The sequence below is a fragment of the Sturnira hondurensis genome, unplaced genomic scaffold (assembly GCF_014824575.4).
Source record: "Sturnira hondurensis isolate 20B ecotype Veracruz unplaced genomic scaffold, ASM1482457v3 Scaffold0007406, whole genome shotgun sequence".
In the NCBI taxonomy this organism is placed as follows: domain Eukaryota; kingdom Metazoa; phylum Chordata; class Mammalia; order Chiroptera; family Phyllostomidae; genus Sturnira; species Sturnira hondurensis.
The window spans coordinates 13,069,027-13,082,201 of NW_028080037.1; the positions used below are offsets into that span (position 1 = coordinate 13,069,027).

The 13,175-nt window shown below is 50.6% G+C and overlaps 1 protein-coding gene and 1 long non-coding RNA gene across 3 annotated transcripts in view; one reads left to right on the forward strand and one right to left on the reverse strand.

Moving 5' to 3' along the window:
- Positions 1–402: 402 nt before the first annotated feature.
- Positions 403–2,087, reverse strand: LOC118991356 (uncharacterized). The gene is made up of 2 exons (XR_005067389.1): positions 1,806–2,087; positions 403–1,690 (listed from the first exon to the last, which is right to left on the reverse strand). It is a non-coding gene; the product is annotated as an uncharacterized LOC118991356 (long non-coding RNA).
- Positions 2,088–4,690: 2,603 nt separating this feature from the next.
- Positions 4,691–13,175, forward strand: part of GRK3 (G protein-coupled receptor kinase 3) — a 115,148-nt gene continuing 106,663 nt past the window's right edge. The window contains exons 1-2 of one of the 2 annotated variants that reach the window (XM_037052375.1): positions 4,715–4,745; positions 5,513–5,687. In XM_037052375.1, the coding sequence (XP_036908270.1) occupies positions 5,575–5,687 (113 nt within the window). In that variant the 5' untranslated portion in view covers positions 4,715–4,745; positions 5,513–5,574. Of the gene's footprint in view, positions 4,921–5,512; positions 5,688–13,175 lie in introns of both variants that reach the window. The other variant, XM_037052376.1, reaches the window with a different exon arrangement.

Sequence of the window (13,175 nt, forward strand, 5' to 3'; positions counted from 1 at the left end):
CTAGGCCCATTTCTGCAGAGCCCAAGCACATCCAGCTTCTCAGCTACTGGAGAGCTTTCTAGGTCATTAGCAGCAGCAAGGACCAGCAGGGACCTGTCGGGGAGGGCCCTTCCTTTACCAGGATGCACCCTCTTTAGTGGGCACTTACGGTTTGCAATGGCGTTTTTTCTTTCCGTCTTTAGATTAGCTTCCGAAAGAAGGCTGTGTCTTTGAGGCAAATCATCTACAGTCTTTCATGTCACTCATTCATTCAATACATATTTATTGAGTAAGGTCAGTGTGGTACACGCAGATACCCAAGGGACAGATACAAATATGCCGGTTTCTAGAAACTTGCCGATGGTTGCTCATTTCACCTGTGACTGTGATGACGAGAATTATTAATACTTAGGTATTTCCCAATACAGCAAAAACTGAAACTCCCAAGCTGTTATTTATTGAAGGTTATGAGAATTCTTCCCCTTGCAAAGGGATTCACCACAGGATTAAATAAAGCCAGAGAATTTCAGAGTTTGAAGGGACCTCGGGGACCAGCTCATTCCACCCCTTCATTAAACAGCAGTGGAGAGGAAGGTTTAAAAAGCTTAAGGGACTTGCTTCTAATTAGTCAGTGATGCCAGAGCCAGCCAGTCCCGTCCAGCGCTGCTTTTTCATTTCCAGAACTGGTCTGTTTCCACTGTGCCTTTACGTCATGTGGAGACACTCCAATGCCAGTGAGGACAATGATGACAATAATGTTTTTTCAGTGCTTTTTGTGTCTCGGACACTGTTCAAAGGGATTTCAGAAGTCACCACATTGTTCTCATAGAAACTCCATTAATACCATTGAGAGAGTGTGGAGGCACAGAGAGGCTAAGCAGCTGGTCTAAGGTCACACAGCACAACAGTACTGGTGTCGGGGTTCTAATCCAGCCCACCTGGTTTCTGAGCTCACACGTAGAACCATAGCTCTCTACAGGGGCTTCGCTTCTCTTTCAAGGGGGCTGCCCTGACCAGGAGCCCCTGTAGAGAAATGTGTTTCCACCAACATATTTCTGTGTAGGCAGGTACTTCTGTACCGAACAAAATTTCAGTGCTAGGTAAACCAAAGCTTGGATTCTTACCTTTGGGCAGATCTTTTAAAGTATTGAGTTGCTATGTATAGAGCCGTTTTTCAAGTTCGTAAAGCTTTGCTGTTAAAATAGCATAAAAGCAGTTGCTATGATGCGTGCGACAAGAGCAGACACGTGACCAAAAAATGCGAGTACAATGGGACTGTGGACCGGCAGACTTTACGGAGTGGGCTATTTGGAAATAACCTATTTCCAAACCCCAACTGTGTGTGGTCTTCTTGAGAAGGAACTGGATTCGGAGGACTGCTTGTCACTCAAATCAAGTTATCTCTTAGCAGGGACTGGATTAAATATTTTGTGATATTAGTGAATTAAGGTCAAGTCTATTCCTTAGTCAGAAATCTTCTAATTGGAGTCTTAGAGTTGACTTTTTTTTAATGTACGCTTGATGAATTTCCAGAATGAGCCCCTTTCCCCTCAGCTTTGATAGTCCAGACATCTCTCACTGTAAGTAGGAAGTCCCAAGAAAACCCAGATAAATTCTCTCATCAGCTTTTCCCTCTGAAGCTGCTATTCAAATTAGCCATGGAGAGCAGCATAAACTTGAATGCATCCACCTGCCCTAATCAAGGGGAGTCCTAGAAAAAGAGAAAAAGAAAAACATTCAAAATCCGGAGTTTTATCTATTCTCACAAGCAGCACAAGCCCCGAGTCATTTAAATTATGTGGGGAAGGGGGCGGGAGGAAGCTTACTTTCCGGGGAACATTATTGGCTGAGTACAAATGGGTGCCTCTTCATTGTCTCTCTTCGTTGTCATGGTCGTAAGGATGACAGGCTGGGGGTGGTATTTAGTAGCAGGACCCAGCAGGTCAGTTGTGACAACTTCCTCAGTGTCATTAGTGCCTTTTGTTTCCAGCAAACACAAAACTGTTCAGCATGAAGAGAGTCTGGGGAAAGAGAAGAGGAGGGTGGAGAAAGGGATGGAGCCAAGGAGAGAGCCCCGGAACCGAGGCTGGCACACTACTAAACACTGAGGAAAGATATCTGGGAGGGATCCAGTCCTCTGATTTTTGTGGTGAAGGGGATCCAATGTGGGGCTCCCGTTCTTTTTTCTCAAGGAGCAATCACTTATGTCTAGGAAGGCTAATCATTTTTGCCCATTTTGGTTCCTAGAAATGCCCCGGGGAGATGTTATTTTCGGTAAGGGGTCTTCCTGCTTCAAGTATAGTTTCAGTATCTAGCCTGCTAGGGTGAAATAAAGCAACATCAACAGGGGAAGTGCAGTAATCTTTACTGGACACCTACTGGGTGTCAGGGAAGGTGCATATTTATGTCTCTCCTCCTTTGTCTTTCAAAACACTGTGGGGAGTGGCCCCGGTGTTAATGAGAACAGTAAAGCGCAGAGATGGAATATGTTGCCTCTAAAATCACTCAGCTGGTCCGAGCAGGGCAGGGATTTAAATTCACGTGTCTCTCTCCCTGGCTGGTGTAGTTCAGTGGATTGAACTTGGGCTGCAGACCAAAGGGTCCCTGATTCAATTCCCAGTCAGGGCACATGCCTGGGTTGCAGACCAGGTCCCCAGTAGGGGGCGCATGAGAGGCAACCACACATTGATGTTTCCCTCCCTCTCTTTCTCCCTCCCCTCCCCTCTCTCTCTAAAAATAAATAAATAAAATCTAAAAATTCAGGTGTCTCTCTCGTTCCCAACTTACCACACTGGGCTGCCATGCCCCCCAAACAAAACAAAAACAAAATAACCCACCACCACCAAAAAAGAAAAATTCTTAACTGAGTCAAAGAGGCCAGTTTAAAAATCTCTGTACTTGGGGGACCAAGTACAAGTAAGTAGAAGCATGTATTTATTTGATGATCTGACCGTGAGAAAGCTGGTATGATAAAAAGACACAGTGAAAGAAACTGTATTAAATATGTTTGGCTTTTTTTGGGAACTTACCCCTCCTCCTGGGGTGACCCTTGACAAGACATTCTGTGTTCCTGTTTTTAGGCAAAAAAAAAAAAAAAAAAGTGGGTGGAAGATGAAAGGTTGATATTTGGCGTATGCAAATCTTGGTCTCGTTCCCATCTCTGTCGTGTTTCTGAGCTCATTGGTCATCTAGTTTCTGCTGCCCAACCAAACCCTGTCGGCTGCGCTCTTACTTCTTACACCCGCCCTGCCCTTTTCTGGACAGCTTCACAAACATCGCGCTGTGCATCTTGAGAACTGTCTGGTGAAACTGGCCGATTGTGATGGCAGGCAGAGAGGGAACAGATTTGGGGAAGGGTGGTTGAACAATGGAAAGAGAGCAAAGGGGGCAGGGTTCCTGTGATGACCAGATCAGGCTGCCGCTGCTGTGACATCACATGTAACGTCCAAAATTCACCCTTAGCCATTTCTGGTGACCTCTTTTAACCCTGCAAGCCACTGACAGAACATTTACTCAAATCCTAATAAAACGTAGGCGCATGGTGTGATACGATCAACGCAGATGAATTGGTCTTTAAAAACGAATTCCTAGCTCAGGTCTTCTGAAGACTTCTGGGTATCCCTTCACGCCACTCCAGTGCACCACATGGGTCCCGAAACGTGCACTAGCGTGTGTACCGCAGTCGAAAAGTAAGAAGCAAATGAAAACCCCAGGCCCACGTGGGGAGTGGTAACCAGACCCTGAGACTGAGGATCAGGAAGCTGGAAATTCCCTCCTGCTTTGGTGTTTCAGCTTCTAGCTTTTCCACTTCCCCAAATCACCCTTGTGGTGGTGGGTCAGCGTGCACAGAAGGTGCTCCCTAATTTTCCCTTTAACTGGTAAAAACAACAGCAGGGATACCAGTTCTCAGCCACCATTTTAATAACCAAACTCAAACCTCTCTCACCTGTCTGCAATGGAGCGGTGACCACCTTGAGCAGACAGCTCCTCCATCAGTGGGCTCCCTAAGAGCTGCCCGGCTCCCAGTGGGGAGCTCTCGCCCCACTTTGCTCTGCTTGGCATGAGACAAGCAACTTGTCTCCAACTGCTGGGTTTCTCTTTGCTGGGTTTACAGAGGGGATGTTCAGGGTCAGGGGAGGTGTGGGGGCTCTCTGTTTAAGAGCGACCCTGACCACGGCTGCAGGATCACCTGTAGGGACATCGCTGGGGCCACCCCAGACCTTTTCGAGGAATGCTGATTGAACTACCCAGTTTCAGAACTACTTTGTCCAGGGCACAGAGACCTCCCCGCTGCCCGCTGGGTGGTAGGCGTCGGGTCCCGCGCAAGTCCGACTTGCAGTGGTCCTGGGCAAGAGAGGGGCGAGAGAGCGCGAGGAGCAGGGGGCGGGAAGTCCGGAGGAGGAGGAGGAGTAGAGGAAGTCCCTCGTGGCCACCCCGAGGGGAGGGCGGGACGGTGCCTGTGGGGACTCTGCCAGGAGGCACGGTGTTACCAAGGCCTGGCCAGCCAGTCCCAGCGCGGAGGGTCACTGACCGCTGGGCGCGCTCTCCAGGCAGACCCCTCGCGGAAGGGGCGGAGGCGCGCGCGCGGGGGGCCGCGGGCTGCGCGCGCGGGGGGCGGGGCGCGGTGACCCCGGCGGGCGCGAGGCTGCAGCGCGCCGGGCGCTGAGCGGGACGCGGGAGGGGCGCGCGCGAAGGGGCGCGCGCGGTCGGGAGCGCGCGGGGGGGCTGCCCCGGGGCGGCCCCCCCACGTCGGGGCGCAGCGGGCGGCGGCGGCGGGAGTGCGTCCCGTCCGGGTCCCGAGAAGCCGCCGCCGCCGCCGCTCGTCAACATGGCGGACCTAGAGGCCGTGCTGGCCGATGTCAGCTACTTGATGGCGATGGAAAAGAGCAAGGCGACCCCGGCCGCCCGCGCCAGCAAGAGGATCGTCCTGCCGGAGCCCAGGTACCGGCTTCCCGGGTCCGCGTCGCGGTCCCCAGCGGCCGCCAGCGACCCCCTGCGTCCGGGAGGGTTCGGGCGCTCTGCTGCTGCTTCCCCCCGCCGGCGACTTCGGGGAGTGGGCACTGCGGGGCCGGCCTCCCAGTTCCCGTCTCAGATACGGGGCAGCGGAGGGCTGTTGGGGGGGACTCCGGGAAAGAGCGCCGCAAAGTGCCCCGCGTGCGGCGAGCGCTCCAGCGAGGGGCTGGTAGGATGTGGTTGTGACTTCGCTGGATCATTTCCATACTTGTCGCCCCCTTCTGTCCCATCCCCGTCACCCAAGCCAGCCCCATCCGTGTCTATCCTTCTAGCCTGATCCCTATGTTCCTCCCTGTAGTTCCCTCCTGTCTCATCCCTGCCCCTCTTGCCCCATCTCTGTCGCGCATTCTATCCCATTCCTATCCTCCCTCTGCAGCCCCTTCCTTCTGGTCTCCTTCTGTCCATTCCTGTCATTCCCTTGAGCTCCATCCATCCTGGTCGTTCCTTCCCTGGTTCCTGCTGTCCGAGTTTCCAACTCCACCCTCCTCTCAGCCCCCTTCTGGGCTCCTTAGCCGTGCAGGCGGCGGCGGGAGTGCGTCCCGTCCGGGTCCCGAGAAGCCGCCGCCGCCGCCGCTCGTCAACATGGCGGACCTAGAGGCCGTGCTGGCCGATGTCAGCTACTTGATGGCGATGGAAAAGAGCAAGGCGACCCCGGCCGCCCGCGCCAGCAAGAGGATCGTCCTGCCGGAGCCCAGGTACCGGCTTCCCGGGTCCGCGTCGCGGTCCCCAGCGGCCGCCAGCGACCCCCTGCGTCCGGGAGGGTTCGGGCGCTCTGCTGCTGCTTCCCCCCGCCGGCGACTTCGGGGAGTGGGCACTGCGGGGCCGGCCTCCCAGTTCCCGTCTCAGATACGGGGCAGCGGAGGGCTGTTGGGGGGGACTCCGGGAAAGAGCGCCGCAAAGTGCCCCGCGTGCGGCGAGCGCTCCAGCGAGGGGCTGGTAGGATGTGGTTGTGACTTCGCTGGATCATTTCCATACTTGTCGCCCCCTTCTGTCCCATCCCCGTCGCCCAAGCCAGCCCCATCCGTGTCTATCCTTCTAGCCTGATCCCTATGTTCCTCCCTGTAGTTCCCTCCTGTCTCATCCCTGCCCCTCTTGCCCCATCTCTGTCGCGCATTCTATCCCATTCCTATCCTCCCTCTGCAGCCCCTTCCTTCTGGTCTCCTTCTGTCCATTCCTGTCATTCCCTTGAGCTCCATCCATCCTGGTCGTTCCTTCCCTGGTTCCTGCTGTCCGAGTTTCCAACTCCACCCTCCTCTCAGCCCCCCTCTGGGCTCCTTAGCCGTGCAGGCGTAGTGCCCTTTGTCCCAGGTATGTAAACTACAGTTCAGGGCTTGCTCCCCTCGAGGTCCATTAGTCTAGTCGGCTTCCTACCGTCTTTTCCTTTCCTCTTTGTGTCCCAGGCAGTAACGAGTGGACTGTGACCCACTCAATCTTCGTTGTGGTGTCGAGTGTGTCACCTGAGCTGCTTTCCTCAGCTGGCAGGTCCACTGGTGGCACTTCGTTAAAAGATTGAAATAGGATTCACTTGAAAATGCACATTGAATGGGTGATTCCAGACTGGGAGTTGCTTAAACAGCCAGAAGTAGGGCCCCGTGGAATTGGCAAGGGGCTTGGTGAGGCCATACCAAGTTGTAACTTAAAAAATGTTTTTAAATTAAATGTATTGGGTTGACATTGGTTATCAAGTTGTAATTTTATCTTAACTGAAAATGTCTTATTATTGATGAGCTAGTAAAAGACTTCACTAATTCATATCCTTAGCAGAACCCCAGAGAAGATTCTTCGTCAGATTAATAGTGACTTTCTAATAGTGTTTTAAACTAGCATTAGGGTTGGCGTCACCCCCACCCCCACTTTCTTTCCTAATTCACACCATCATGAGTTGTCAGCAAATGTGGCTTCTTGTCCCTAAACAGCTCTTGGTGGAATTAATGATAGAAAGAGACCTGCTCTTTTATGCAAAGTGACCTTGAGGCCATGCAGTCTTGTAAAATATTCAAATCTACACCAAAGCCACTCTCCACTGGAAAGCATCCGTCTCTGTAGCCTTACGTGCCCAAGAGTGCTTCGATGTTAACCAGATACAAGGAAAAAAAATCTTTCTTTCAATGCTAAGTCATCCCCAGATTATTTTTACAGGTCCATTTGTGAGTCCAGGCGCTACCACATAGAAAGGATCAGCCCCTTCGGGTTATTTGCTGTGAAAAGCCAAATTGTGTCAATGAACACACACTTGCTAATTCTTTTTGGGTTGCTGGCCCTTCTTAGCCCACACATTGGGTTGGTTCTGCAGGCGGTGGGTGCTCTTTGAAAAGCAACGCCAAACAGTAAAAATCAGAGAAGAGTGTGGACCATTGGGAGGGTCGTGAACTTAACACTCCTGGTCCGCCTGATCACATCTGAAGCTCCTTGAGTAATCAGTGCTGTTTAAAATTTCCAGCACACCGGAGACGGGTTAAAACAAGAACGTATCCTCCAAACCTGAATTTCATTAAAAAACAAACAAACAAACAAACAAACTACATTTCTAAAAATGGGGAATAAAGTGCTTATTTAATTCTGTTGCCTTCCCTACCCTCCCTCAAGGGTAAGGAGCCCAAGTATGTAGAGTTTCTGCATGTAAATTCAATGTATTTTGACATGTGCAGTCTTTTTGGGGGGATGTTGTGAGATATATAATATTACTAAAGTTAGGAACTTCTGTTCATTTTTTTTCCTCAGTGTTTCGAATTTAGTGTGACTTCTGCTTTTTAGTGTTCTTAAGGAGGTACTTATGTGCTTAGGGTATTGACTTCCTTGTGTAAGTGCCTTCGTTTTAGGTGGTATCCTTGAGTGAGGCTTTTTTTCTGATTAAGGCAGAATTAGTGACTGGGAGCATATTCCTTATGACATTTTAGAAATGAGAGATACCAGCAGGAGAGTAATTTTAGGAAACAGCTCTTTAGTAATTGATATTCTGTTGCTATTTTTAAAACAGACTCTTGGATGGTGCTGTTGGAGCCTTCTCCAGGGATCCTAATTTGTTGTGTTTATCTCAATGGCTTTGGCTTTAGTTTCCTAATGTGACCACTGACATAGTAACCACCCCTCCCTGGGCTGTGCGTTAGTCAGGGTTAGTTAGGATTCTTTGACGATGAGATTGTCAGGGGAACCTCTTGCAAATTTTTTTCCTACCCCTGCAGGGCCATTAGTGGCCTACCTGCTGGATTTCGGAGTGGCGGTGGAAGGTTGGGGGCTTTCTGGGTGTGGTAAGAGTAGGTGGGGTGTGAAATGCCTCAGCGTGGTGACTCAGAAAGGCTAGTGCGATTTCACTGTTTCGGTAAAGGTTCCTGGTCAGACACACGTTTTCTGACAAGAGTTTCTAGTTCATTTTGGAGTGATCTGTGTGCTCACCAGTCATTGGTACGCTCGAGAAGGAAATTTAGATTCGTGTTTTTAGTACGTAAATGAGAAACGGAAAACGAGCCGTTGGTCTCTCACCAGTGACTTTTTATTTCCAGCGAATTATTTGAAGTCACTATAGTCTTGTGGGTGCTTCCTTATTTCAGTGACTTTGCCTTTTCCACAGTTGTGCACGGGAGAGCAGTAGAGCCCTCCAGCTAACTGAGAGGAGACTCGGGGCTGCAGTCTGCTCCCTGCGTCAGGGGAGAATCTCAGCAAATGGACCAGGCTGCCCTTGGGGGAGATGCTACTTTCCTGAGATGGCCGGAGACAACCGTTTTGTTATGTTGACAAGGTATTCAATTGACGAACCAATGAGTGTAAATCCTGTAAAAGCTGACTATTTGTCCAAGTTATAAAGCTGCTCTGGCTGACTGAAATATTTGTTGAGCTAATGAAGCAGATAATGGGCTTCATCGGGAAGAGTAGACTGATCCCTGGACTCACCATGCAGGCCCCATTCAAAACACGGTGATTCAGATAGATATGTGTGCTGGTTGTCTCAGGCCGTGTCAGAAAAGGAACAATTTTGTTTAATAGGGTCTAATTCATAAGTGGAGGCTGACAGGGGATCGCCATCTTAAAAGTAAGGCCTAGGGTGATGAAGGCAGCGTTTACGGTAGGCTCAGCACTCTGTACACCTTTTCCAAACAAAGGGCAGTTCGATGGACCTGGTCTCCCACGTGGTTGAAAGAGGTTGAAAAACATGAAACTGACCTTTTCCCCGGAGTGGCATCTCTGCTCATGTGGACACTGAAAATTTCGGATCATTGGTTGCAACGCTTGGCCTTTCAGAGTATTCATAGAACATGCTAAGGGGCTCCGAAAACAACATTTTAAAGATTCTTGTTTTTACTTCCTTGGAGCATGGAGACAGACTTCAGGAGATGGGTGGTGTTTATGACGTTAATTCAGTACAGGGCTGTACAGCCATTTCTCTGAGGTGCCAAAGGGGATGCTCCGGTGGACCCCGTGCGCCCCGCGGCCACCTCCTTCAAGGGCATTTTGGTCTGGTGGGAAGTGACCAGCCTTGAGCAGGAGAGATGTTTACGTTAAAGTGAAGTTGTGTGAAGATGCTGTTTAACCAACGACTGAGGATGGCTTTTATTAGTCTGTATGCAGAGAACATAGTATGTTTGCTCATTGTTTTACAACAAATTCTTAATTATTTCCTTTGAAGGGCTACCTCTCCATAATATACATGGGAGTCAAATACTGTGGGAGTTCGCATCTTCCTATTGGTAAAACTGCCCCAGGAGATTGATCCTGAGAAGTAGTTCAGTTTTCTTTTGTGGAAATGGAAGTTTCTTTAGTCACTTCCCAAACTCCAGGCAGTGAGTGAATGGTGGAGAACTTGAAAGAGTCCCCTCTCCTTTGGTCTTAGGGGTGTCCTGTGCCTGCCCCCTCTGTGCCCCAGCCTAGCTTCGAACTGAAAAGTCAAGGTGAAGAGGAAGAACAGCCTTCAGGGAGGGAGTGCTCATTGTTGTCAACGGGAGTTATTTCTAATGGGGGTGATGACCCTGCTTCTGTTTCACTGGGGTACAGATACAAAGGGTAGTTTGTTCTGACCTTTCAGTAACTATTTCGTTCTTGGTCAAAGCTAGTTTGTGTCCGTGTGAAGTTGTAAGTGTGGTGCGTTGCTGTCAGTTCCTAGAAATAGATGTTCCGTGCAGTCCGTTTGGGCCCTAGAGTCTGCCCGAGCCGGGCACTGTGCAGCTCTTGGAGTCGCCCGCCCATTTAGACCTCGCTGAGGCCCCGGCCCGCCTCTCACGTGCAGTGTCTCAGAGACCGCCTCTTGAGAGCACCTCAGCAGCACGCTGAATTTGACTTTGCCATACATCTGTTTGGACCAAGATGGTGTCTAAAGATGGGGTCCGGTACCAAGGCTGGCAGAAGGGGGGTCTAGGTCTTCATCAGTCAGTGCCTGGCCAGCAGAGTTGGATTTTAGAGTCAGAGAGAACAGGATGCTGGGGTCCCCGTATCCCCGACAAGGGGAAGAGAACGGTAGCTTCCACGAGGCAGCAATATACTAACTACTGTTTATTGAGCACCTACCCTCCACCATGCAGTTTGCAGAAGTGATACATTTGTTCTCCTGTGTTATTACGGAAGTAACATTAGCCCCATTTTACCAAAGGAGCAGGTGCTCAGGGAGGTTGAGGAACTCGGCCCAGGTGACAGCTGAACTTAGCCTAGGTTTCCCTCAGTCTGGGTTCTTTCTACCTTGCTGTGCCCTCTGTTGAAAAGAAATAATGAACATCCTCTCTGCTCATTTTGCAAGGAATGGACAGAATAGCAACACTTTGGTGTTTGAGGAAGCGTCGTCGTTTTGCTGCTGTCTCCATCAGCTGCTGGTACAGCCTTGCAAGAGTCAGGCCCGTCCTCAGAGACTGTTGGAGATCAGCGCGGCTCCTCCGGGACCCTGGAGAACAGTAATTACGGCTAAGTGAATCAGCAGTCCGCCCCTCATTTCCCAGGAGGAGCTTGAGGGTTAAGCGCCTGTTCTGTTTAACCCAAGAAGTGCAGGCTTGCTGCTCTTAGTGAGAAATGGATAAAAGACCGCTCCCCCACCCCACACCCTGCTCCCCCTAGCCTGCAAACAGTATTTCTACAATTTAGAAAAAAGGGCAGCTCAGGCTGTCCTCCGACAGCCCCCCCGAAATCTCCATTTCAGGGAAAGGGGTAAAAGAGCAAGACAGTATTTTGGGCTTTATTTGCAATAACAATCACTTTCCATTCAAATACCTTCCTTCGTGAGGGAAACAGCGTTTGGAGTCTGCTGCAGGTGAAGCCGTGCTCTGCGAGCGGGATGGTCTCGTCTGGCCTTGTTTTCTGGGCACTGGCAACGGGGAAATGGGAATGATTGAGTCAGCCGGGCACTGCTACTTGATTGTTAAGTCATTTGTGTGGAAAGTCACTTGCATGCTAATGAGGCTGGATGTCCCAGACCTGTCTCTGCCGCTTGTATTTCTCGCTTCCTTATTCTTCTCTGTTTTTTTAATCACTGATTAGACATTAGAACCCCTGGACCTACTTTATTTTTTTTTTTGATTGCTGCCAGCAGTCTCAAAATGCAGAAGTAATACCTTAGCTCCTCACTCGGATCCCGTTTCTTCTAATTTAGGAAGTCTTCTTTTAGGTCGTCTGTGCTTCCGCCTCAGTGCGGAGCACACACACATTCTTGTGCTTTGTATGGAACCTTGTAGGACGAGCCCATTAGGAAGTACAGGGGATATTTTTGCAGTTCATATGCCTGGTGACTGGCGGTTTGGTAACAGACAGCCTTGACCCAGCCTTGGGCCTGTACTTGTTCGCTACCGTTTCCTTCTTCCAGGGTCCTGGGAGCAGGGAAAGGTGATTGTAGGAAAGTAGCTAGGGCAGACCTTCCTCCTCGGTCAGCTTGGAGGCCCGCCGTCGTCGCTGGCCCCTCATTTTCCTGTGTCCTCCGTGCTACAGTATGTCACATACAATGACAGGAAGTTCTAGATCAGGAACAGAGCGATACGGACCCGATTGCACTGGCGGCTCGCCACAGGTCCTCGGTGAGTCGCCTGAATCCTCTGTGTTCCGTTTCCCATCTCTACAACGTGGTGTCTGTTCATTTCTGGTCCCGAAGTGTCCCCATAAAAATCTCAGTGTCTTGTAAACATTTTCTGCCCGTGCAGTGTATTTGTAAATGGGAGGAAACACTAATTTCAGACACAGGTAACTCAAGAGAAAACGACTGAAGTATCACAAGATGATTTTCTTCTCACTGCACCATGGATGGTTGCTGTTGGCTTGTACGCAGTACATGATGTCACACCTTTAGACAGCACAAGGCAGCGTCAGATGTGAGGCTGGAGGCATGAGGCAGGGTGGGGGGAGGGGGCCCTCGGGCCTGCGGTCTGAGGGACAGCTTCAGAGGCAGGGCTTTCGTAAAGTCGGGCTGTCGATAGGGCGGGGCAGGGCAGGGCGATGTTGGCCTTGGACCCATACGAAGATGAGTTTCCCAGATTTCTTCTCAGTTTTTTTCCTCTACCTCTGTTTGGCTCTGTGTCTAGAACCTTCTGTACATGGTGCCTCACTTGGTTTCTTTTCTTTCTTCCCTCCCTCTCCCCATTTCTTTTTCCCGTCCTCCCTCCCTTCCATCGATCCATCCATCCATCCATCCATCATCTGTTCATGCATCTATCCACCCACCTGCCCACCCAGCTCTGGTTGTGTTAGCCTCAGTACGCGTTCACAGGTGTGCTACTCTTAACTATAGGTAACTAAGCAGTGAGGAGAGCTGACTCACGCTTTAGAGGTCTTTTGAACCAAAAGCATCATGTAAAAGCCACAGACTGTGGTACACTGAGTGGAGGCGGTTCACTCCAGTGTCCTTAGACATGACACTGCGGTGTATCATGTTTGAAAAGATCCTGGAAGAAGTCCGGTCTGGTCGTGCGTTGGGTGGGTCACTTCCCTCTCTGACATCCAGGGTCATCTTTGAGGAATGTCTCTGGAAGCTCTGTGGTGTCGCCAAGTTTTCCTGTAGATCATTCTGCGCACCGATCTCTTACTGTCATTTTGTGGCCGTGCAAAATGAGTGTAACCTCCCTCGGAAGTGAGAGGCCTTCAGATATTCGAAGGTACCTCCCAAGCCTGTTGGAGAAAGCGGTGCTTCGTTCCTCAGCCACTCCCCACACCGTGCTGGGGTCTGCTCTCATCAGGGTCTGCACTCATCAGCCTCCGTGCCACCTGGCTGAGGGGAACACCAA